The sequence below is a fragment of the Panicum virgatum genome, chromosome 5K (assembly GCF_016808335.1).
Source record: "Panicum virgatum strain AP13 chromosome 5K, P.virgatum_v5, whole genome shotgun sequence".
Taxonomy (NCBI): domain Eukaryota; kingdom Viridiplantae; phylum Streptophyta; class Magnoliopsida; order Poales; family Poaceae; genus Panicum; species Panicum virgatum.
In genome coordinates, this window is record NC_053140.1 from 11,728,923 (window position 1) to 11,753,065 (window position 24,143).

Genomic DNA, 24,143 nt, shown 5'->3' on the forward strand with positions numbered 1-24,143 from the left:
ATTAAGCATATGATTCTAGTATAACTCGATGGGTACGAGCGTTAATCGCCATCTTCATAGACCATGGAGATTAACCGAGAAAAAAATAAGAGCATCTCCAGCAGATTACCAAAACTCTGCTATCCCTAAAAGTACATATACTATGATCTCACGTATACCTACTCAGGTGTGTATGAGAGACTGAATGAGTAGATTAGGTGAGGGGGCAATTTTTCACTGCAGATGAAAAAAGAGGCCCGATTGCCTTTATTGGACGGGCTTGGGGAGGAGTTTTGAGCTCCGAAAAATTAGCCCCAGCTCGAGCCTGATCTCAAATAATAAAATGATTATTTTACACGTAAATAATGGGTGTGGGCCGCAATTTTGCTAGGTTGAAGGGTTATTGAGCTGCAAGTCATTGATTTTAGGCTCAATTTTTTTCCAGGCTTGCTCGCAAAATACCCATGTCTACAAGGGGATAATGGGATATTGCTACTATTGGTGACATCGAATGGGTCTCTAGTTGACTGGTTAGATGGCTCTAGACATATCATGCCAGTGATTTTCAGGCTGAGATTAAAAAAAATGGTTCGAGTTTTTTAACTATCGGTGTCCTACTTTGACTTTGTACTGGTGGATATTCAGCTATGCAGGAGCTGCGTTGCACCCCGTATGGGTCTATGCCAAACCATACAGTAAGTTATGAAGATAGTGTCATTTCAAGTCATATTTTTTTGCGACTATTGCAAGTCATAATTATTCCACATTTCCAATAGTAAAACTATTGGCAAAAAACAAAAGAGAGGATAATCATATGACCACTTACCATGACGTCAAACACCAGTTCTTAAATACTATGGTTTTAAATACTTTTGATTGTTTGTATGCTCCAAATTTAGTTTTGAAACCATGGTATCCCAAGATCACACTAGTTTTCTGGCGGTTTAAAAAAAACAATCGAGTCATCGCCATCTCTCCTCATCGGCTCGTCCTACGTCAACCGGTCTCCTCCATGGAGAAAATTAAGCTCTAATGATCCATACACGAACAAAAGCTTTACTATACTTTAGTGATACTACGACTGCCTGTGAACCACGCCGGCCTTTTTCTGCAAACAAGTCTATCTAGTAAACGTCCGTACCAAACCGAGACAAATTGAGCAAGCAAAGAGATTGCTCGAATTCCAACTGTTCCTAAGTATTCTGCTGGGGAAGGTGTTATCATCATCCGGATCACTTACTTTTAGTGATCCGAAACAATCATGCGTGCATGCAGCTTCCTGGTCGTCACCGAAGACGTTTGCTCATCGCTCGAATTCAGAACTTAATTAAAGCAAACTTGTGGCCGGCTGGTGTTTCAACGACGAGAACAAACCAACAACCCGGTTTGATGTGGCAACCATATACAAATCCCAATCCCTAACTAACATGTACTGTGTACAGTACCACCAGCCGAAGCCGACCAATCCCGGTGTGCCAAGTCAGTGACATCTTCAGAGCTCAGAGCAAGGATGGATGTTGCAACCTCCAGCATTCAGAAACATTGTCACGTCACCGGTCGTGATGATTCGTGGAGGAAAGGAAAGGTGTCAGTATATTCCTAGCTAGGACCGAGGTCCCAGGTCCCAGCCCATCGGCAAATGCTGCCTTGCCGAGTTGACTTCCAGAGCAGCAGCCACCTTATTTGAAGAGCTTGGGATTGGGGAAGGATTCTGCGCAACATTCAGTTCCAGCAGCAGAGTCTCCCTCTCCGGACACTCAAAGCCTGCTTCTACCCAGGGCTATCATCAGCTCAAATGTCGAAGGTGTCTGACCATTTCTGTTTCTGCCGGTATTGATTCTGAATCTCTGATCATGAACCATCTGTTCTGACGGGTGTTGTGCTGTCCAATTGTCCATTAATCCTTGCAGAAGATAGTGATCAAAGCTGACCTCGTCGGCAAAGCATGCATGAGCGACATCCTGTCAGTGGTCGCCACCCTCCAAGGTAATCTCTAATTTCTCTATCCGTCTCTCCAACGATCCCTATGTTTGGCTGGTCTGATTTCGACTGATTCAATAATATTATGTGAGAGAGAATAAGCTGAAATAAGTCGGAATAAGCCGTCTCTCCACGCATAATGTCTTTTGTGACAAAAGAGTCCTACCACACCATGTCTCTGTGCCCTGCTCCAGGGATCAAGTCGATGGAGATCGACGCCGACAAGTGCACGCTGACGGTGGTCGGCGCCGTGGACCCGGTGCGCATCGCGCAGAGGCTCAAGAAGAAGTGCTTCGCGGCGACCATCATCAGCGTGGCGGACGACAAGCCCAAGCCGCCGGAGCCGAAGAAGGACCCCTGCAAGGAGGCGTGCGAGAAGCTCTGCAAGGAGAGGTGCGACAAGATCGCCTGCTGCAAGGAGTGCAAGGACAAGTGCGAGAAGGCGTGCAAGGAGAGGTGCGAGAGGCGCTGCAAGGCGTGGCTCGAGGGGGGCTCCTGCTCCTGCGGCCGCTGCTGCGGCAGGACGAGCCCGGGCTTCTGCTACACGCCCGGCTACCCCTACTGCGGCTGCGGGCGCGGCTGCGGCGGCTGGCCCGGGCCCTTCGGCTGCTAGGAAGAGAGGTAGTAGCCGGAAGGTCGTCGTCGTCGTCATCAGTGTGGTTCTTCTGGCGTCCAGTATGCTGTTATGGCTCGTCCATGTTACTATTTCGTCATGTAACTTTGTGCATTTTCACTGCATTGGTTTCCTTCTTACTGTGCACATGTGGTTTGAGACTCTGGGATGATTAGGTCAGTATCTTGCAATGTTGTTTGTGGATTTGTTGTGTACCTGTAAAATACTAATGTGTCAGTCTCTTCCCTCTCTGAAGAAGTAAAGGCTATGGGTAATTCAATTCTGAGCTCTTAGGACAAACTCTCATGCAAGAATTCCCAAATGTTTTACAAGAAAACGATTTGAGTCTCACCATCTTACCCGCTGTGTTTTTTGTGAACTGGATGCTCACACTTTGTATCAGGTCGTCCAAATAAACCAGGGTCAGAATTAACCAAGACGTTGATAACCAAATATGAAAGGTCCAGAAAAAGAAAATGAGGTAAGATTTATTCTTTAAACAAGTCGATGAAAGCGGTGAATATCAAAGCTGGACAAGGAATAGAACTATATAGAAGCCCAACGAACACCAACAGCAATAGCCCACAGCATCACACCGTTGCAGGTGCATTTCAAGCAAAATAAAACACCAACCACCAAAGCAGATAGTAACATCAATGAAGTGCACATTACAAAACCAGGTGTGTTAATGATTGATTCAATAGGTAGAAGCTACCGTCTTCCCAATACATAAATGATTCTTGGATTCTTCTCTTGTTTGTGCTCACTGCTGCTCACTAAAATAACGTACAAATGTGACACTAACAGCTTGTCAGGACTACTTAATATAAAATGATAGAAAGGAACACAAACTTCCCAGTTCAAAGATAGCAAGGTTAGCGACTTATCATGGCAACTATTCACTGCAATCTATGCTATCAAATGTGGGAATGAACATGTCTGGCAATGATGTGGTGGGTAGGAGGTAAATAATTCATCATCGTTCCATCTACAAATCAATGTTTCCAGCCTCTAATCTTATGACAACTACAAACACCTAACTTAAAATCAAGTACAATTAGAATATATTTATAGCGAGCAACTCTACGGGGCTCTGAGAAAACAATGTGATCTACGGGGCTCTGACGAGAACAACTTTGGAAGAAGATAGCCAATCAACCTTCGGATGACCTGAGCTCTTGTAGAGCAGCGGTCACCTGCTCCCGGACAAGCTCAATCCTCTTGAGATAAATCTCAAGCTCCAGAATCTGCTGCTGCTTCCATTTCTCATCACCGGGCCGCATCCCATTCCCAGGGTTCGGGCCGGCAGCTCCGAAACCAGGGCCAAGAATGTCAAAGCCACCAATGCCGCCAAATCCCATGCCAAACCCCAATCCGAGCCCAGCCTGCCCGGCAACAGCGACAGAGCTGATGAACTCCCTCAGCAATGGCGAGAGGATACTCCGGACAACCTCCTCGGTGGCGCCACCGCCATTAGCTGCCATGGGCGAAGGTGCAGGTGTCGCCGCCACTGGTGAGACAATCGGCACTTGCGGCGGTGCAAATGCCGGCGCCAAATTTTCGACAGAGACAACGAGCGGCTCCTGAACCACGTCGTTCAACATCAGCGCCGACGTGGAAGGCAATGCTGGCGCCTCCAGCTCTTGCGCCGTCCTCCTCCGCACGCGGCGGCCTCCCCTGCCCCTCGGCGTGGGCGCGGACGCGCTCCCGCCGCCGCCGCCATCCTCCACCGCGTTAGGCAATGCGGCGGCCGCGGCGGGGTTGATATCGTCCTCGTCGGAGGCGTCGGCAGCGCCGGCGCCCTCGCCGCGCCTGAACGCGGGGCGCCAGATGTGGCGCGCGACGTCGTAGATGGCGCCCTCGTGCGCGCTCCGGAACGCGAACGCGGCGCCCTGCGCCGCCACGCGCGCCGCGCAGACGCGGTACTTCTTCTTGAGGCGGCGCAGCTTCTCGATGAGCTGGCTCTTGGTGGAGTCGAAGGAGAGGCGGCGGCGGATCTCCTCGTAGAAGGGGCCCGTGTCGTACTGGTGCGACGCGAACGTGGTGCCCCGGCGCGCCGTGAAGTCGAGGAAGCCGCGCAGGATGAGGAGCTCCTCCTCGTCCGTCCACAGCCGCTGGAACAGCCGCCGCGAGTCCTCCGCGGCGCCTGCGCCCTGCGGCTGAGGCGGAGGCTGCGGCGGCGGAGCCGCGCCGGTGGGCTCGGCGGGGGCGGCGTCGGGAGGCGGGGCCGAGGTCGCGTCGGTGAGGGGTGGAGGGTCCCGGTGGTTGGCGAGTTCGGAGTTGGACGCGTCGGTGTCCGTGCCCTCGTCATCGTCGCCGGCGGAGGAGGAGGCCGCAGCGGCGAGGGGGTGGTGGTCGTCGGCCTCGGCCATGGCTGGGTCGGGCTCGGTTTGGGGTCGGGATTGGATGGGGGAGAAGGGGTTTGGTTGGAATCGGTTGCCGGATAGGACTGGGTCCGGCTCCGTGGAGGTCGCCTCCGTGGCGTCGCGCGGGACGAGGCGTCGCCCGCCGCCGCCGGGCTGCTCGTTCCCTTTCGCTGGCAGGTGGGTCCGATCTTCTAGTGGGGACCGCTCGTCATGGCCTCGTAAAGCCCGGGGGCGCCGTCGAATGATGTGGTTGTGGTGGATAAATTGCGTGCACGCATGGTGGGTCCGGGAAGCGCCGGCCCCACATGTAAGTCTGCAGTGTGAATGATTGATCATGAATGCGATTGAGTCTTGGACATCTTGGAATCACAAGGAATGGTCAGCCCAAATTACATCATGAAACTGCAGCAACATACGCTGCGACCTCCACTAAAGGTGGGAAAGAAATTCAGACTTTAACATCCACACAACAAGAGGACTTAACACTAAACAACCAGTATATAGTTCAGTCTTTTCCAAAGAAACAAATATCTAAAATAGTAAATGAGATGACTTCAGACCACCAGCTTCTCCTGGAGTCTACTTCTGAAATTCCATCCCGCTTTACTGATAAGCAAGGTTTTATTGTTAGCATACAAAACAATGTAATTCCCTATCAACTTTTAGTTTCAATTTGCTATTGTTAGATCGTAGAAGCCGAAAACTATTCTTTGTTTGAAATACAAAGATATTTTGGCACGCTTCCATTCCTTTGTCTACACACACTGACGGAGCTTAGTGCATTTGAAAGGGGGCCATGCCCCCCGCGACTTCTGAAAATATGCACTAAATGAACAGTAAACCAGCTACTGTTTATTGATATTCAAGACAAAGTACTATAGCTGGCCCCCCCTATTACTCGCACAAGCTCTGCCACTGTCCAGTGGTGAAGCTATATTTAAGTTAGGGGGTGCGTATGCACCCCCCAAACTTTCAAAATCAGTGATTAGAAATAAATTTTTACCATGTAAATAGCTCAAATTTATATATCTACGAGGTAGCTGCACCCCCCTCCAGTTTTATCCAGTTTCGCCTCTGCCACTGTCTACACGTACGCCACTCTTGTGGCATGGTTTTCTTGCTTTTCTTGTTTGAGATAAAGGAATGGAAGCGTGCCAAGGCTATATAGACAGAGCTGAGAGGCGGCGTCATCTTTGTCTAGCTAGTGATAGTGACAGTGATGGATCTCTCAGGATGGCGGCATGTTATTAGGTTACAAGCACTTATTAGAGATTAACAGCCATTGTAACGAGTGACGATGTACAAACAATGAGGCAGGTCATCGTAAAAGTGATACCTTTTTTTTCTAGAGTTTATCTTCCTCAAAGAATAAACAACCCTCGAGACCACAAAGGTAGTTTTTACAAAGACTGCATTCATTCCATGAAGAAATGACACAAAATCTTGACGTTACGAGCAGTTCAATCCAATATGATGCACCTAAAGTTTGCAAATCTCCCCCAGTTGCAGCAGCGAGTTAACAGGGTCTCTGCCATCTCGGGATCAAATCATACATATGTTTCCTCATCTTGCTTAGTGTTTGCTGTCTCAAAAACAATTTTCCATTTACGCACAGAAATATGCCGCTTACTTATAAAATTGTTTCAGGACAACAATTTTTGCCTCAAACCCAACAGAAAATTAGCGGTATCACAGAAGCCGAACGCGATGGGCCATACTTCTGTACCCTCTATTAGTGGGCTGACCTGGGCCGTTCGGGCTGAAGAAGCCGAGCGTGAGCATATAGGAGGCCCCCCAAGTCGCCTCCCCATCTCGAAGGCTCGAAGCAGCGCCGGAGCGAGGGAAAGAGAAACCCTTGCCCTCTCCCCCGAGTCCCCAGCGTCGCCGCCGGCTTCAGCCGCCGCCGCCGCCGCCGCTCCGGATCTGCGCCGGCCCGCACCCCCGCTGGTCTAGGTACCTGCCTTCCTCCCTCCCCCGTGATCCGACCTTTTCCAGGGCGCTGTCCTCCGCGCCTGCCTCCTCTTCCCCCACGATACGAACCCTGCTGGCGCCGCCACTGGTGCTGGCGCCTGCCTCCGACCTTTTCCATGTGATGTGCTTGCTCACCTCAGCTTCGCCTCGTGTCCCCGCAGATGGAGAGGGTGCTCAAGGGTGACGCCGTCGAGGAGAAGGGCGAGCGCGCCCGGATGGTGAGACTTCCAACCCCTCCCTCTGTGATCCGCTCAGTTTTTGTGCCGAGCTATGTTTTCCCCCCCGTTTCTGGTGCCTCTCCCCTTCTGATTGGTGGTAGTATGCGGGAAGCACCGAATCGAATGCCTGGGTGGTAACTGCTTGCAGTGGTGTAGCGTATTTTTCGGATCTGTTAAGGTTATTTCCAACCATTCCCCCCATCCAACTCCCCATATATGTACTTTTTACTATATTTTACTACCTCCCTCCAAAAGATTCCTCCCCCTATAACTCCTCTCCAACCATTCCCCCATATCTATTCCCCCTATATACTATCACTCATTAACTAACTATTTATTTAACGTTTTTGAATTTAAAAAAAATCATACAGTATTTATACTGTCATAATACGCATTATCATCATATTACGGGGCTCAAACATGATTAATATCGCGAAGAAACGGTGTGATTAAGAGATATAGGGGGAGTTGGAACTCACCCTATATATGGAGGGAGTTTCAACTCCCCCGTATATAGGAGGAGTTTTTGGGGGAACCGTTGGATCGGATTTCCCCCCAAACCTCCCCTACGTGGGGTGGGGGGACGTATAGAGGGCACCGTTGGAGGTAGCCTAAGTTGCTGCGGCCAGGCGCCTTGCTGCTGCAGATGTGCTTCAGTAACTTTTCAGCTTGTTCAGTTAGTTCTGTAGATGCGCGTCTCTCATGTGCAGCTAAACCAGTTAAATCGCCAATTCTATTTTATTGTCCTAAGTTTTTATGGTGTGCTCTGTGCTGGCATATTAGACGGCACAGGAATGCATTAGTCTGATTTGCACTCTCTGAGGCTAGAACTATGTTTTACATTTCTCTTACATGCTCACCCTGTAATGTCATCTCCTTGTAGGCAGCTTTTATCGGAGCCATGGCAATTGCGGATTTGGTCAAGACCACATTGGGACCAAAAGGAATGGTATGCTCCCAAAATCTTACACATTTAGATGAATGACACAGAAAACTTGAACTTTAGATGAATGATAGCAGTCATTCACTTTTTTGAGGTATCTTCTCTTTACCCTAATAATGCGGACAAGTCATCCATTTTATGTCCAGGATAAGATCTTGCAATCAACTGGCAGAGGCCGGAGTGTTACTGTTACAAATGATGGGGCTACCATTTTGAAGTCGCTTCACATTGACAGTCCTGCCGCGAAGGTCCTTGTTGGTACCCTTTCATTTGAATATTGAAAAAAGAAAGGAGGTAGAATTGTTTTTCTTTGATTTATTATGGTTAAAAGAAAAACATGAAATATGATATTTCTTGGTGTTAATCTTGCAACTGTGGCAGTAAACCACTGTTGAAATTGTATAGTTTCTCCAGATCTAGCAAGGTATTATTCTTCATATTTACTCGCGCCATTTGATCTGCCTGTTGTACATAATCTCGTTGTGGTGCAAAAAAAGGGTTATTCCTTAATTGAGTTCCAGACATATCGAAAGTTCAAGATGATGAAGTTGGTGATGGAACAACTTCTGTTGTTGTTTTGGCTGGAGAGCTTTTGAGGGAGGCTGAGAAGTTGGTTAACATGAAGATTCATCCCATGACTATTATTGCAGGTAATTATCATTTTTTGAGGGATAACATGCGTTCAAGCAAATGTTTTGATTAAACATGATTAATTGGACATGCCATTACAAAATCGAAAGCCTGGTTACTTGAACAATGCCTTCATCAGTGCTGTAGTAAATATCAAACCATTCAGACATAAGGACTGAAAGTTGATTCAATTGGTAAATATTAGATTTAGAATTTGAGGTGCAGTTACTCAGTTTATATTACTTTTAGACCTAAGATTTCCCAAGGAGGCCTATACCCAAGTAAAAAAGAAACATTTGAAAGATAGTGAGTGCACTGTTGTGATTATAGACTTCTTTGTTTACATTTCTGTGCTATCATCCTAACAGTATCTGGTTTGCCTGGTATATGTGATATGTCTATATTCTAGACGATTGTCTGCAAAGCCGAAGGTATTATTGTGTTATTGAGGTTCCTTATCTATATTTGTTACTTCTTCCCTAAACACTAGGTTTCAGAATGGCAGCTGAGTGTGCTAGAAATGCTTTGCTACAAAGGACCATGGACAACAAAGAAAATACAGGTGAATTGTTTTCTCACTGTAACTGCATATATCAAATTGCATTTCCTTATGAAGACTATCATTCTGTTCAGTGGAGGAATTTTTTTTTTGTATTTACAACTATATTTTTTCTTAACACACAGATGCATTTTGCTTTTCTCACCTGTAACTTGTCACTTCCTGAACTACAACATTATAGGCTATAACACATGATATGGCATTATTGAAATGCCGTTTAGTGCAGAGTGATTCTCAAGTGCATCATTGATATGTAGTTTATTGCAGAGTGATTCTCAATATGATGCATAAATCAAATAATTTTTCTTCATGTGATGTTATCTCTTGTATGTGCCATCCGCCACATTGATCTTACTACAACTTCCTTTTGTGCTGCAGATAAGTTCAGAGCTGATCTCATGAACATTGCTATGACTACCCTTAGTTCAAAAATTCTTTCCCAGGACAAGGAGTACTTTGCTGAACTTGCAGTTGATGCTGTATTAAGGCTTAAGGTATGTAAGTTATTATTGTACTTCTCGTATTCTTAGGATGATGCTATTCAGTCATGTTATCACAATATGATTCTTAGAATATCGATTAATATGTGTGTAAATTGTGACAGGGTAGCACCAACCTGGAAGCCATTCAAATTCTGAAGAAACCTGGAGGATCTCTTAAGGACTCCTTTTTGGATGAAGGGTATGTTGTTCCCCTTCATGCTTATCCCTGCATTCAATTGCCTTTATTGTCTTGGCTCCTAATTACTTAGTAGTATATTGTAAGTAGTTCAATGATTGACACTGCACACTGCTCCGGAAATGCTGAGTGTACTTGAAAACTCCTTTTCTACTTTACCAGACGCAAAAAGGATTGTAGTGCTGCTTTTCCTTTCTGAATAGACGATTTATGTTTTCTAGGTTCATTCTTGACAAGAAAATTGGCATTGGGCAACCTAAGAGAATTGAAAATGCCAAAATTTTGGTCGCAAACACTGCTATGGACACAGATAAAGTTAAGATCTACGGGGCACGTGTCCGGGTGGATTCAATGTCTAAGGTTGCAGATATTGAAGCTGCTGAAAAGCAGAAAATGAGAGAGAAGGTGCAGAAGATTATAGCACATGGGATCAACTGTTTTGTCAACAGGCAATTAATCTATAACTTCCCTGAAGAACTCTTTGCTGATGCTGGTATACTTGCAATTGAGCATGCTGATTTTGAGGGCATTGAACGGCTAGCTCTTGTCACTGGTGGTGAGATCGCATCGACTTTTGATAATCCGGAGTCTGTTAAGCTTGGGCACTGCAAGGTTATTGAAGAGATTATGATCGGGGAGGACAGGCTAATTCATTTCTCTGGGGTTGAGATGGGACAGGCTTGCACCATTGTCCTGCGGGGAGCGAGGTATATCTGATTTACATAGTTTTTATCTTGCAGGATATGCATTTCAACTTGACATACATTCCCTGAATGTATATGCCTTTTGTTGTCTGCAGTGAGCATGTGCTTGATGAGGCTGAGAGGTCCTTGCATGACGCCCTATGCGTGCTGTCCCAGACAGTGAACGACACCCGTGTCTTGTTCGGGGGTGGATGGCCTGAAATGGTGATGGCCAAAGAAGTCGATGAACTTGCAAGGAAGACCCCTGGGAAGAAATCTCATGCTATCGAGGCTTTCTCCCGTGCCCTGCAAGCCATCCCAACGACCATAGCTGACAATGCTGGTTTGGATAGTGCTGAGCTCATCTCTCAGCTCCGGGCTGAGCACCACAAGGACAACAGCACTGCTGGAATTGATGTCATCACGGGCAGCGTAAGTTCAATGAGACAGAAAAGTATGTTTGCTCATTTAGATTTATGCAGTCTCTGAAACTAGCCACATCACATGTCCACAGGTTGGAGACATGCAGAAGCTGGGGATTCAAGAGTCTTTCAAGGTGAAGCAGGCCATCCTTCTGTCCGCGACGGAGGCGGCAGAGATGATCCTCAGGGTCGACGAGATCATAACCTGCGCCCCGCGCAGAAGAGAGGACAGGATGTGACCGCGAACACGCATATCTTTGAATTAGGGTGTGTGTATGTGTGTTTCTCCCCAGTTGCAGGGGTTACTATGATTTTATTGCGTTTGTGGTGCTTAGCCCCTGAGCAACTGGGACCTGTTATTTGTGCAACAGTGCGAATGTTACGACTTACAACAGTCTCCTATCTAGGCCTTTTGTTTTAAATCCTAGTTTATGGATCCCCTTGGTAGCTGTCAACGGTGTGCTTGTATTATGACTGGAGACGTGTTGATGTGTAATGGCAAGGGCCTGTCGACCTTGTATGGTCATTTTTGTTAGCAGAAGTCGAATATTCAGTTATACAGTTTTACGTATTGCTGGCTTTGGATCACCATGCGTTGAATTTGGGAGTCAGGCAGCATCCAAATAGGTCCGATCCTGATACGGAAGAAATGAAGTAATGAGCAGCTATCAGCACATCCGTTTGAAATCTTCAGGTTTTCGCTGGATCCATGTCCCAACTTCCAACCTTGTATTATCGTTTTTTTTTCGACTATAAAATAGCGACCGATCGTGCTGCCTACATTTCGATGCAAGCCAGCCGTTATCGTCTCCGAGGGAGCCGGAGCAGCCGCAGGCACAGGCGAGAGAGACGGGGGCGGCCAGCTTCCCAGCATAGTCGATCACCGCACTGGATAGGGCTAGTAATTCGGTTAGTGCGGTTAAATCGGTTCGGTTAATTCGGTTTTGAAATATTTCGGTTATGACAAACTCTTAACCGAAATTGTAGCTAGAAATCTTTTAACCGCGTAAATTCGGTTGCGGTTAAATCGGTTCGGTTTTGCGGTTAACCGTAATGTATACAATACATAAATAACAAGCAAATTAGAATGAAATTATGACATCAACTACAAGCTATTGGCCACTAAAATAAGCTTAGAAAGCTAGAAAAACAATTAATGTAGCCTCACTTAGATATCTTAATTATGAAAACCAAGAATTCTTGACATCTCACATGATTATACATATATTTAAGACATAAGATAAATACATATTACACTCAACTTGCTAAATCGGTTAATTCGGTTAAATCGATTAGTGGCACATCAAAACCGAAATAATATGCGGTTAAAGAATATCTCAAAAATTTTAACCGCAAAATTAACCGTTAACCGAATTAACCGACTTTTACGGTTAAAGCGGTTCGGTTCGATTCGGTTAATCGATTTCGGTTATATTTTGCCCACCCCTAGCACTGGAGCAACCCAGGTAGTGGTTTGGTTCAAATTCCTATCTGATAGCAAGCCTATTAAACCTATGCATAGGTTGTAGGGATGATTGGTTCTTCGCAAAGCGAAACGCATGCAAAATTTTGCTGCTACGGAGGCTTCATAACAGTCCTGCCCACAAGCTGTTCGATGCAATGTCTGGGCAAGCCCTGCTGGGCATTGGCATTGCTGTCGCCCACGGTGGGCGCTCAGACACAATGCCTAACTCTTGAAGACATCATGAAAACATCATATTTTGTCTACCGGTAGTTTTCGTCGATCCGGTCAACGATTTCACTGGAGATGGAGTGGGATCATTATATTTTGTCCAATGGTAAGACTAATCAGTAATTTTCGCCAAACTGGTGGATGAAAATAATTTTCATCTAGTGGATGGATGGAAATCCGTCACCTTCTACCCGTGACGAAATTACGGATTAATATTCAGAAGTTGCCAATTTCAAAACTAGGCTACTGTCATCTGCTGCCCAGCAGACGAAATTAAGGCGAGTAGACGAAATTTTCTAATACCGTCAGCGGAAGGACGAAATCAGGTTTTCATCCACCTGATGGACGATTAATGTGAGTAGTGTTTCGTCCAGTGGCGAGACGAAATCTGTTCGTATTTCGTCAAACGGGTAGATGAAATTTGATTTCGTCTCACGGTGGGATGAAATCTAATTATTACGCCCGGGAGCCCTCCCCGCTCTCTCACCCGTCCTATCTCATCTCTCTCTCTCTCTCTCTCTCTCTCTCTCTCTCTCTCTTCCCCCCTCTCCCTCCGCTTGCGGCGGCGGCAGTCGGGTGAGGCTGCGGCGGCAGGCGGCCGGAGCTGGGGCGCGGCATCGGGCGCGGGCGAGCAGGCGGCGTGCGGGCCTAGCAGGCGGGGCGCGGGGCGGGCGAGCAGGCGGGGTTGGCCACGGGGCCCGCGCGGGGCTGCGCCGGCGCGGCAAGCAGGCGGCGGGAGCAGAGGCCGCCGGCGGTAGGCGTTCCGCGCGCTGGAGCAAGCCGCCGGCCGGAGCAGAGGTCCAAGGTGAGATTTTTGTAAATAAAAATTAGTTTAGTTTACAGTTTTTGCTATATAGTTATTATAGATATTTAGTGTAATCTATTTTTGTTTTATACTTTGAGTGTATGTTTAATATTTAGATAAACTTTAGAGACATACTTAGTATAGAGTTAGGCTTCGAACTTATCTTATTTTAGGTTTAGCTTTATGGTTTTGATTAAGGTTACTTGTTACAATTTAATTTCGGAAAAAAGTTGGAGATCATTCTAAAATAAGCTAAAAGGTTTTGACATGAAAAGATTAGCTAAAATGAAATGATGTAAGAGAAGAAGATAATAAAGTAAAATTGAAAAGTGATTTGTGCACATCATGGTAGTTTGCAGATTAGGGTACATTTAGTTCTGATATATTATATTAATGTGATAACAATGGAATATACTTTTGCAATTTGTAACTGGTAGTCTAAATTGGTAGCAGGATGTAGCCATGTCAAGCCTAAATCAGATTCGGATATATTATGGTATGGGAGAGGCCGTTAATGGGCCGTTGGGGGCTGATTTGAGTCCGTTTGCTCATATCACCGTTGAACATCCAAACCCTGACCGTGCGAGCATAAGGGATCTCAAGGATTGGTTCGTGGCAATGTTTCAACTAGATGGAAATATGTATTCGGTCACTGTTCAATGCCTGTATATTACGGACATTAATCCAGTCATATATGTGCTGCGAGTTGCAGATCGAACTTATAAGTGGAGGAAATGGGTAGAGTGGTGCAGGCGGTGCAATGTTCAGTTAACTATTCTGGTCCAGCCATGTCGAAAAGAGGTGGTCGGTGAGGCAAGCTCATTGCAGCCGGCCGAGAAAGAGAGCGGTTGCTGTGGTGATGTGCCACTGGACCAATTAGAGATCAGAGAGGAAGGTGGCACTCAGAGGGAGGAAATTGATATTGATGGTGTCGCTGATGGTGGAGAAAGAGTCCAAGGGATTGTTGAAGATGTAGCAGCCGTTGATCGCAACACCATTGAAGAAGAGAAAAACCTGAATATGGAGGACAACATGGACGATGAAGATGAAGAAGAAGATGATAATATGGCCAGGCAGGCTCCTATTCCTGAAGAATGGAATAGGTCAGATGTATCGAGTATGGAAGCTATGGACATGCATGACTCTCGGTACCAATATGGTTGCAACATGATTCAGCAGGAGCAATTATTTCCAAATAAGCAAGAATTAAAGGACACGGTGCCACGGTGGGCGGTGATGTCATTAAGAGAGGTGTTTGTGAAGGTTTCAAGCCCATCAAAATGCAGTGTGAAGTGCAGAGTGCCCGGCTGCACCTTCTATGTACATGCATACAAGCCGAAGAATGAGATCCATTGGATTGCTTCTATAGTGCAGAATCACGGTTGCACGCTACAAAACTTAGGGAAGAGGCATCATAACTTGACAGCGTCTATGATTGCGAATGAACTATGTAGTGAGATAATTGAGAAGAGGGACATTGAGTGCTCCTTTATCCAGCGAGCAGTTCGTAGACAATACAAATATGAAATTACATATCAACAAGCTTGGCGGGCGAAACAAATTGCACTCGAGAAGCGCTGGGGCTCATATGAGGCATCATATTGCAACCTTCCTCGTGTGCTTGAAATTCTGAAGGAAAGGAACCCTGGCACGTACACCGCATTTAAGGAATCGGTCTACAATGGACAACCAAATGTGTTTAGACATGCTTTCCTATCTTTGGGCCCTTGCATTGAGTCATTCAAGCATTGTCGACCCGTACTTTGTGTGGACGGGACCTTCTTGACGGGGAAGTATAAAGGGCAGATACTAACTGCAATTGGAGTTGATGCAAACCAACAGATACTTCCGTTAGCTTTTGCCTTCGTTGAGAATGAGAACAAGGAAAGCTGGCTATGGTTTCTTAGGCATCTTAAGGTTGGTGTGGTGCAGGATCGGCCAAACGTTTGTCTCATTCATGATCGACTTGCTGGCTTATTATCGGCGGTGAAGTCTTTGCAAGAGGATGCAGATGAGCCGTTTCCTTGGCCTGACCTGCAGAGTAGGTGGTGCATGCATCATATGGAGGTGAATTTCTATAAGAAATTTAGAAGCAAGAAGTTGATGGATATGTTCAAGCTATTGTGCTCCCAAAACCAAGAGGGCAAGTTTAATGCACTGTGGAAAGAGTTAGATGACCTGACTCAGGCTCACATCAATGAGATGAGTAAGAAGTCACCGACAGATGAAAACCCCAGGGTGACACCTGGACTACCGCCGCTCGGTGAAGGGCTAGATGATCCAAATGTGCGACGGCGAATGGGCCGGAACATCAAGTGCTTCTCTCACTGGATAGAGGCGGAGCCCAAGGAGAAGTGGTCATTGCTCTTTGACAGATTAGGTGCTAGGTGAGTAGTTGTTCGGATAAATTTATCGATGTACCTAATTCTAAATTTCTGATTTCGTTTTGACATGATGTTTTTTTTTGTTAGATGGGGCATCATGACTTCAAACCTACCAGAGGTTTATAATTGGGTTATAAGAGGTTTGCGTGGTCTGCCTCTAATTGCAATCATAGAAGGTATGTTGTATGGCATCATAAAGTACTATCAAAAGCGCCATGCAGCGGCAGTTCTTCATAGCGCAACAGTGCAGACACCCTTTTGCAACAAGATGTATAAATGGCTAGAGAAATCTATTACTAAGTCATCACAACACATAGTGCTTGCAATGGGTACGCATGACAACCGTTTTCAGATAACTGTGAGAGCAAAAGGAGTAGAAAGGGAGACAACCCTTGTCACTCATGAAGTAAACCTCGGGCGGCAGTTTAATGGATGGGTGGAATGCACATGTAATAAGCCAAAGCTTTTACATGTTCCTTGCTCACATGTGCTGGCCTCGCTTTCCCATGTTGGAGTTTCGAGTATGGGTTATATCTCTCCCTTTTACTTGAAAGAAAACGTCGAGCAAACATGGACTGGTGAGTTTTATGGATTCATGGCACGTGGACAATTCTCAGTTTACAATACAGACTTGCCAATATGCCTTCCGCCAATGGACTTGCTTCGTGACTGCCATGGAAAAGGGGGACGTCCTCAAACAAGGTATATACACAACGATATGGATGAGTCTGAAATAGGAGGGCACTTAGGAGCTTAGGCTTCCAGAGCATAGGCTTTTTAGACCGATGTGACTACTCCATCACACCACAGCACCCAGCTTTGCAGGCGGACATGACTCCTCCATGACTTAGTACAGGGAACCTTGGACTACAAAAATGTGCCATTTGTTTTTGTGCAAAATATCAGAGGTATTCAAGTTTCTATTCAAAAACAGGAACTCAGAGCTGCTGAATGTAAAAAAAACTTTTAAAAAAGGACTAAATTGCAAAAATTATACGCAAACTATAATTTCATCCAATAGGTAGAAGAAACCTAAATTTTGTCTAACAGTTGGACAAAAATCTAGTTTTTGTCCAACGGGTAGACGAAATCTAGTTTTCGTCTACATGTTGGACGAAAATAATATTTCTTCATGCACTTTCATTTACTTGTTTGACGAAAACATATTTCGTCCGATCGTTGGATGAAAATACCATATTTCGACACATTGTTAGACAAAATTTCATATTTTTGTCCTCTGGGTAGATGAAATTTCGATTTCGTCTTCCCAGCGGACAAAAGGGGTCTAGTTTTGGTATTTCACAGGATTAGAGCATTATTCCATAATTACAGTTTAATTTCGTATCAAAAAAAATCTGATGTTCTAATATTCTCAGGAGAAGCTCGTGGGGGATCCTGTCTTAACACTAGTTTTCAGGTTTGCTTCTGCTGCAATCTCAGGAAACTATTATTTACTTTTTCTGTCTTGTCTACTTGATGTCTACTTGCAAAATACCTCTTCAAATAGCATATATGCAATAGCTGTGCATAAGATTGAAGATAATGGGATAAAATAATAATTGCATGAGGAAAACCAGGAGTTGGCTCCTAATAATGAATGGGCTCCGAGGTCTGGTGATCCAACTCTAGGCAATACGTGATTTGATTTGCATTGTAGTCTGCATGTAGATCGGGAATTACGTTCCCATGATACATAATACATCAAAAGATAACAGTTGTATGCCTGGTACAAATAAGAAGCCCCATGCTATGTTGTCTTTTTTTTCTGCATGATTATTTGCTGCTTTTGTGCATTATCTTGTGTATTTTACCACATAACGTCTCAATTTTTGTCACTTACATCTAGTGCACTTAGGAGGTAGCATGTTGTTTCATATATTGATTTTATGCTTGAAGATTTGGTACGGCTAGAGATTGCCAATTGTTATTCATATTTTCTAGATCGTGCACTGTTATGACTCATGAAAGATATCAAATAAAAGCTCTAGGAACTAAAAACATTATATTGTCTTTGAAGGATGAAGGTCATGATCTGCAAGTGTGATTTATCTGTTTGACTATTTGTTGTAACCTTTCCACGCTTTTATTTTCTCTGGAACACACGAGGTTTGGAACTTTAGCTATAAAACACAAGAGGTTTGGAACTATTTTTTCCACTAGAACTTGCACTGTTTCTGGAGGCCAAGATTTCGAAGTGTGCTGCATGACTTTTTTACTGACGACCATCCTCTCTTTTCTTTCCTTTGTAACACAAGGACATTACTTTGTGGATTTGTTTTAGCAAATTGATCGACTGCTCTGAGATTTTCTATATGTTAGAATAGTAATTAAATTTAGTTATTGTTTATGAAAATCACATGCATGCAGATCCTGTAACCTCTCGTAGGCTCCTTACATCAATTATCACATCTTTACAAGGCATACTGTACTTTCTATTACGTAGCTATACTATCAATGCAATAGGTGTGGATCCATACCTTGTTTCACTCTAGCATAAATATGAGCAGAAAATGGATGAATACACTTGCTGTTAAAAAGTTTATGTTGATTACCCTGTGATTCTTTTGCTGTTAAAAAAACTCAGCACTTCAGTACTTCTGTCAGGAAGCAGGAGTACGAGGAAGGGCTCCGCAGTGAGATTATCAAAACCACCAAACCAGCTGAATCCTCTCACCAGAGAAATCAAGGAAAGCGATGGCACTCCGGCAAGCCCTCGGATGGTCAGAAGGGGAGGTGATGCGGCCCGAGTCCAAGCCTTGCTCGCGGCTGATGCGACAGACTGCTGGCATCTTCACCCTTGCCTTCTGGGTGCTCGGCCGCCTGCACTACGGTCACAAATCCTGTCCATCCAATTCTCCGCTTTTCCGTATCTTTGTGCTGCCATTCTACGAATTATATTGTACCCGCCGATAAAGCTCATCTTCTCAGTGTGCTGCGTTCAAGTACTTAGCAAATCAGAGGTGAGACCATTTTGCTGCCTGAACCCGTGCTTATCCTGCAGGTCCAAGAATAACGGTCCCAAGGAGCCTCAGGTGGGCGTCATGCGGAGCAATCTCAACGAGCTCAACATCAGCCCTGCTCGTGCGGCTCTTCAGCCCGGAGTGCGAACCGCAGAATATAGCAGCTTATGACAAGCAGGAACACAAGGCTGAATAGCTTGAATTCAGGCCACATCACTCTTCTCCATCAGTATCAGATTATGTGGTTTACTGATTCAGCCTAGGACATGCTTTTCTGTCCTACTACTTCCCTGTGCGTTTGCTATGCAGAAATTACCCTCGCCTGCATGGCTGAACCTGTAGGATCATGGTTGATCTGTATGCAAATCAATATGCTGTCACTCTGACTGATAACAATATGCAAGCAACGATTTTTCTCTTATGACTCGATGGCCGTAGGGTGTGTTTTGAAGACAGCCGAGTCCTGTCACTGTCAGAGGTGGAGAGGTTGATTCTTTTGCTTGGCGATTGGCTGCGCCTGCGCGTACGTCTCGGACGAGAATTGGAGTGGAGCAAGAGGTGGAATTTGAGGCCGGTTGCGACTGCCCTTGCCTGACAATATAGTCGGGAACGGTTCCGACCGTACCGTACCGTCTCGTGTCCTGAGACTTTGGAATCTCCAGTTTACTTGCTCGTCCGGTCGTGTCACAGGTGTCCGCGCGCGGCGGCGATGGCGCACATGCTGTGCTGGCCCAACCTGTTCCGCCGACCCGGCGCGGCGGCGCCGCCGCTGCGCGCGGACTGCGTCGACGACGGCGGCGGCTACGAGGAGCTGCCGGTCTCGGAGGCGCCGCACGTCCAACGGGCCCCGTCCAGGGGCGGCGCGCCGGGCGCGGGAGGGAGAGGAGAGGCCACGTTCGCGGTGGAGCAGCAGGTGGTGCCGCCGGCGCCCGACGGCGGCGTCGGGGGAGGGGCGTGGCTCGCGCTGGTCTGCGCGACAGTGTACGGGAAGGTGGCCGGGCCGTTCGGCTCGTAAGACGATGGCGGCCGGGTTTGGTGTAACGAGTTTGCTCATCGTGTCCAAGTGGTCCAGCAGTCGACTTTACGTGTCCAGGCCTTGGCTGTAACTTTTTTACTTTGGCCCTGTTTAGGTCTTTACATGTAAATGCAAAAACATCGTAAACGCATTATTTTACAACGGAATCTTACTAATTTGAAGTACTAAATGAAGTCTATTTACAAAACTTTTTGGATGGATGGGCTGTAAATCGCGAGACGAATCTAATGAGCCTACTTAATCCATGATTTGCAACAATTATGTTATAGTAACCATCCGCTAATTATTGATTAAACATGGATTAATTAGCATCATTAGATTCGTCTCGCGATTTACAACCCATCTATGTAAATTTTTTTGCAAATAAACTTCATTTAGTACTTCAAATGACCAAGATTCCTTTGCAAATTTTTTTTGCAAAATGAACTGAACGGACCCTTTGTCATCAACCAACGGCGTGCACGTCTTCTTTGTTTTAGTCGGTACACATCGTGTTCTCAATGATGATGTTTCTACAGTTGGCCGGAAGGACACCAACTCACGGACGACACCCGAGCCCACGCACGTGAATATGTCGCCCACGCGCCCCCTCCCCCGACGCCTCTCTCTCTCCCTCTCTCCGTTCCCTTTCCCTCTCTCTTCTCTCTCTTTCTTCCAGATCCCGACAGCCGAGACTCCGCCCAGCGAGCGGCGCGGCGGGCCGGTGGCGGGGAGGCACGGCGCGGCGGCGGCCTCCTCCCCACAGGGGGGAGCAGCGTGGCGGGGGAGGCGCGGCGGCTGCAGATGCGGCGGGCTTCCCGGAGAGGCACGGCAACGGCAGGGGGCTTCCGGGGGAGGTGTGGCGGCGGCGGCGAGCTCCGTTGGGTGTTTTTCTGTTTTTCATTTTTTCTTTTTCTTTTTTGATTTTTGGATGCAAATATTTTTACAAAACTTTTTTCCCAAACTTCATTTAAGTTTAGATTTTGGATGTGATTTGGATGTAAAAGTTTTTCTTCAAATTTTTTCCAATTATTTCCAAACTTATCGGTTTCAAAGTTTTTCTCATCAATTTTTTCTGTTTTTTCTCTTCAAAATATTTTTCTTGAATTTTTTTTCTAAACTTCTTTAATCTAGATTTGGATGCAAATGGTTTCTTGAAATTTTTTCGAATTTTTCTGAAATTTTTTATTTCAAACTTTTCTCATCAAAATTTTCCTTTCCTCCCTTCAAATTTTTTGTCACAAAATAAATAAAAATATATATATAAAAAAGATGTTGGTCGCCCAAAAATTAGAATGGCCTCATGGTGTTTGCCCCGTGTTTGCCCCTAGTCCACGCAATTGGGTCAAGGGGTCAGGTAAACAATAAGATTTGGGCTGAAAAACTTCAGAGTAATTTGAATTAAAACATGAAAAACAATAGTCCAACTGCAATGTTAATACAATATATTTTCCCGTTAATGTTACCGTTAACGTATCCTCTATTTTTATTGTATTATTTTTCTGGTAAGGGAAGCTTTATTCATCTTGGGTTTTGCACCGAGTTGATGTAATCATATTATGACCCTGTTTGGTTTACTATAGTAGGGAGTACTAGAAAATTTTGACCGCTAATTACGGTGTTAAATAAAATTAATTTACAAAACTAACTCCAGAACCCTATGCTAGGAACATTGAAAAATCTAATGAGACCTTTGACCGCGTGATTAGAGGATGGTTACTATAGCATCACTGTAGCCAATCATCGATTAATTACCATCATTAGATTCGTCGCGAAAAGTTATACCCATTTCTAAAAAGATTTTGCAAATAGACTTCATTTAGCACTCCATGCATGCGAGATTTTTTTCTCGAATTACGTGCACTAAGGGACCGTAGTGTAAACAGGCTATGACCAGTCACCCATATGGGCAACTGCAAAGCTAATATACACATGACTTATGAAATCTAAAAGAAATAGAACAACAACATGACAATATATATCATACTTTAGCAAACTGCAATACATTCCCCAGTTTCGTACACCACTGTAGTCTAATATACATAGGAGAAAGCTCGTACCTATGCTTGGCAGGAGCTAAATGTCTAAGTGATTTATGGCTAGAAAATTAGACTAGGTCTCAACTTTTTTTTTGTCTTTTTAGCTTAGGTCTTGTTTCTCACTCTCCTATATCGATATTTATTTCTAAAGCGAGTATGATTTCCACCTAAAATCAACACCTCTATCAAGGACACATATGCACATTTTGTTGCCATGATTGAACCAATAAGGACCAGATTACATGGAGCTGTACCATAAATTCCTGTAGAAAATTAGTGGCTCGAAACTCGACATTTATATTAACACACAGTTGTTGCTGATCCTATTTCAGTAATTCAGTGGAGCTTGCAATTTTGCAGAAAGTTGCTTCTTGCACAGCATCGCGAGTTACAATTTTAGTGTTATTCGCAACATGGTGGCCTGCTGATAGAACACTGTCAACATGTCAATCCCTCGCTAAGCCAACAATTCATTGTCTTACCCTGTTTCTAGATCTCTCTTCAGCAATGCACGCACCTATCATCTTCTGAGAAGGCAATCAGTTTTAAGTTTGACTAAATTCATACAAAAATTACTAATACTTATTTATCTAAATAGATTTAATACGAAAACATATTGCATGCTTAATGTAATACTATTTATTATGTAATATAAACATTAATACTATTTTGTGGAAATTAGGCCAATTTGGAATTATTTGATCCTTCGGAAAGCGAGAGTGGCATTTTTTTCGACGGAGGGGGGTAGAGTCTAAGTTTTCATCCTCAAAGGATAGTTTTGTTCCCGAATCACCCGAAACACACAGTTTTGAAGAGAACCTCGAGTGGCTGACTCGGGCAGTGGTAAGTTCGGTGCACGCTGCGTGTGACCTGACCAAGTGTGGGAGGAGGACCCACTCGTGCCGCTGCTGCGACGGAACCTCCGTCTCAACTCTGGTCGGTGGCTGTTGAGCCACGACCTCGAGCGCGGATGTGGAGTCGCGGAGAGAATTGATTGGCAGAGTGGGCACAGTTAATCACCTGATCAAACAAGTAAGCCCGTATAGAGATCGTAGCGACGAGTGCTTCTTTGCGATCTCATTTCCCAGTTTCGCCAAGTAATTTATGCATTTTTTGTGGTAATGAGGCTTCCGATCAATCCTTCCCATAAACTGTTCGAAACAATACCTGAACGAGGCCCCCCATGAGATGCTCAAACAAAACACAAGGATTCTATGTCTCGCTTAATAATCCCAAGAAAGGTAACAAGGATTCTAATGGTAAGCGCATTCCAAAACCCTCCGTCCCCCCCTCTCTCTCTCTCTCCTCTCTATTTAGTTCCCGCGCAACTCAACGGAACCACAGCTCGCCAAACAGAACAAGAACAGAGAGGAGGGGAAAACCACCACCACCAGGGCGTGGGCGGAGCCCGGCGTTGAGAGTCGATCAGCGGCCAAGAGTGATGATTGGGGTCCAACCCTCTACGCTGGTCTCAGACCGTTACTTCAGCGGTGGGAGTTGGGAGGGGTACAAGCCGGAAGCCAAGGGGGAAGAGACGAAGACCCCGTTTCGTGCCATGACCATGCTCGAGCTGGAGGCGGTGTGCGGCAGGGATCGGCGGCAGCCATCGGAGGTGGCAGGTGATCTTGAGGAGGGGAGGGCAACGTCAATGCGGGGATCTAGGTGGCTTTGTGAAGCGCATCTAAGCTGATAGATGCATATGATAAGTTTCGGTGAAGTTGTTGTTGTGCTTTTGTTAACAAGATCCTGTGGTTGTAGAAGATCCCCAATCAAGCTGCCAATGCTAATGGATATAATGTGATCCCACTGAAGAACTGCCAATTGAGCAGATGTAGAAGATGGCGGAGTACGGTCCATGAAGGAGTCAAGTGGTGCTCCTTTGATTGCAGACTGTACATCTGGGATCATCCTGAGGCTCCAAGAAGATCAATACGCAACCCTATGTCTGCTAGCGAGGATTGTCAGAAGAAGACCAGCACCCCAAGCCTGCTGGGGCAGCCGCGGTCCGCCAAAAGAAGGATGGATTCAAATTCGAATTGAAAGTCGGGTTGGCTAAGAAGCCGAGACCGTTAGTGTTTCTTGACGTTTGAGCAAACTAGTGGTAGTAGTTTCTTTTGTGCGCAATCAACGGTACACTGTTGATCCCACTAAAAGTTTAGATCAGGTGATATTTGGGGTTCTTTTAGAAATCTGAATGCTCTTGGA

At 45.6% G+C, this 24,143-nt stretch overlaps 4 protein-coding genes across 6 annotated transcripts; 3 read left to right on the forward strand and 1 right to left on the reverse strand.

Annotated features, from left to right (window-relative positions):
- Nucleotides 1-1,620: 1,620 nt before the first annotated feature.
- LOC120710516 (heavy metal-associated isoprenylated plant protein 2-like) lies at nucleotides 1,621-2,852 on the forward strand. The gene is made up of 3 exons (XM_039996184.1): nucleotides 1,621-1,783; nucleotides 1,890-1,965; nucleotides 2,154-2,852. The coding sequence occupies exons 1-3, from the start codon at nucleotides 1,775-1,777 to the stop codon at nucleotides 2,570-2,572; spliced, it is 504 nt and encodes a 167-aa protein (XP_039852118.1). The 5' UTR covers nucleotides 1,621-1,774; the 3' UTR covers nucleotides 2,573-2,852.
- A 401-nt stretch (nucleotides 2,853-3,253) lies between these two features.
- On the reverse strand, nucleotides 3,254-5,019 carry LOC120706345 (probable transcription factor At3g04930). The gene has a single exon (XM_039990961.1). It carries the CDS (start codon nucleotides 4,942-4,944, stop codon nucleotides 3,727-3,729), a length of 1,218 nt encoding a protein of 405 aa, XP_039846895.1. The 5' UTR covers nucleotides 4,945-5,019; the 3' UTR covers nucleotides 3,254-3,726.
- A 1,709-nt stretch (nucleotides 5,020-6,728) lies between these two features.
- LOC120706346 (T-complex protein 1 subunit beta-like) lies at nucleotides 6,729-11,613 on the forward strand. The gene is made up of 11 exons (XM_039990962.1): nucleotides 6,729-6,891; nucleotides 7,071-7,127; nucleotides 8,011-8,076; nucleotides 8,217-8,328; nucleotides 8,592-8,720; nucleotides 9,191-9,262; nucleotides 9,638-9,753; nucleotides 9,864-9,940; nucleotides 10,159-10,644; nucleotides 10,737-11,052; nucleotides 11,135-11,613. The coding sequence occupies exons 2-11, from the start codon at nucleotides 7,071-7,073 to the stop codon at nucleotides 11,279-11,281; spliced, it is 1,578 nt and encodes a 525-aa protein (XP_039846896.1). The 5' UTR covers nucleotides 6,729-6,891; the 3' UTR covers nucleotides 11,282-11,613.
- Nucleotides 11,614-13,355: 1,742 nt separating this feature from the next.
- LOC120706347 lies at nucleotides 13,356-19,303 on the forward strand. 3 transcript variants are annotated; one of them, XR_005688260.1, is made up of 6 exons: nucleotides 13,358-13,540; nucleotides 13,994-15,927; nucleotides 16,012-16,626; nucleotides 17,301-17,341; nucleotides 18,529-18,754; nucleotides 18,926-19,303. XR_005688260.1 is itself a non-coding variant. In XM_039990964.1 (5 exons), the coding sequence occupies exons 2-4, from the start codon at nucleotides 14,003-14,005 to the stop codon at nucleotides 17,326-17,328; spliced, it is 2,568 nt and encodes an 855-aa protein (XP_039846898.1). In that variant the 5' UTR covers nucleotides 13,356-13,540; nucleotides 13,994-14,002; the 3' UTR covers nucleotides 17,329-17,341; nucleotides 18,536-18,675. The 3 variants fall into 3 exon arrangements, 2 of the variants coding, with proteins under 2 accessions (XP_039846898.1, XP_039846899.1); XM_039990964.1 differs by lacking the exon at nucleotides 18,926-19,303 and having other exon boundaries at nucleotides 13,356-13,540; nucleotides 18,536-18,675; XM_039990965.1 differs by lacking the exons at nucleotides 13,358-13,540; nucleotides 13,994-15,927; nucleotides 16,012-16,626 and having other exon boundaries at nucleotides 17,295-17,341.
- Nucleotides 19,304-24,143: the final 4,840 nt, after the last annotated feature.

What these genes read in the sequence shown, in the direction of transcription:
- LOC120706347 (XM_039990964.1), top strand. Translation starts at nt 14,003, where the DNA reads ATGTCAAGCCTAAATCAGATTCGGATATATTATGGTATGGGAGAGGCC. An exon ending in TTTGACAGATTAGGTGCTAG is followed by an intron (nt 15,928 to 16,011) that starts GTGAGTAGTTGT and finishes TTTTTTTGTTAG; the next exon opens with ATGGGGCATCATGACTTCAA. An exon ending in GGGGGACGTCCTCAAACAAG is followed by an intron (nt 16,627 to 17,300) that starts GTATATACACAA and finishes TAATATTCTCAG; the next exon opens with GAGAAGCTCGTGGGGGATCC.
- LOC120706345 (XM_039990961.1), bottom strand. Translation starts at nt 4,944, where the DNA reads ATGGCCGAGGCCGACGACCACCACCCCCTCGCCGCTGCGGCCTCCTCC.
- LOC120710516 (XM_039996184.1), top strand. An exon ending in AGTGGTCGCCACCCTCCAAG is followed by an intron (nt 1,966 to 2,153) that starts GTAATCTCTAAT and finishes GCCCTGCTCCAG; the next exon opens with GGATCAAGTCGATGGAGATC.
- LOC120706346 (XM_039990962.1), top strand. Translation starts at nt 7,071, where the DNA reads ATGGAGAGGGTGCTCAAGGGTGACGCCGTCGAGGAGAAGGGCGAGCGC. An exon ending in AGGGCGAGCGCGCCCGGATG is followed by an intron (nt 7,128 to 8,010) that starts GTGAGACTTCCA and finishes ATCTCCTTGTAG; the next exon opens with GCAGCTTTTATCGGAGCCAT. An exon ending in GACTCCTTTTTGGATGAAGG is followed by an intron (nt 9,941 to 10,158) that starts GTATGTTGTTCC and finishes TATGTTTTCTAG; the next exon opens with GTTCATTCTTGACAAGAAAA.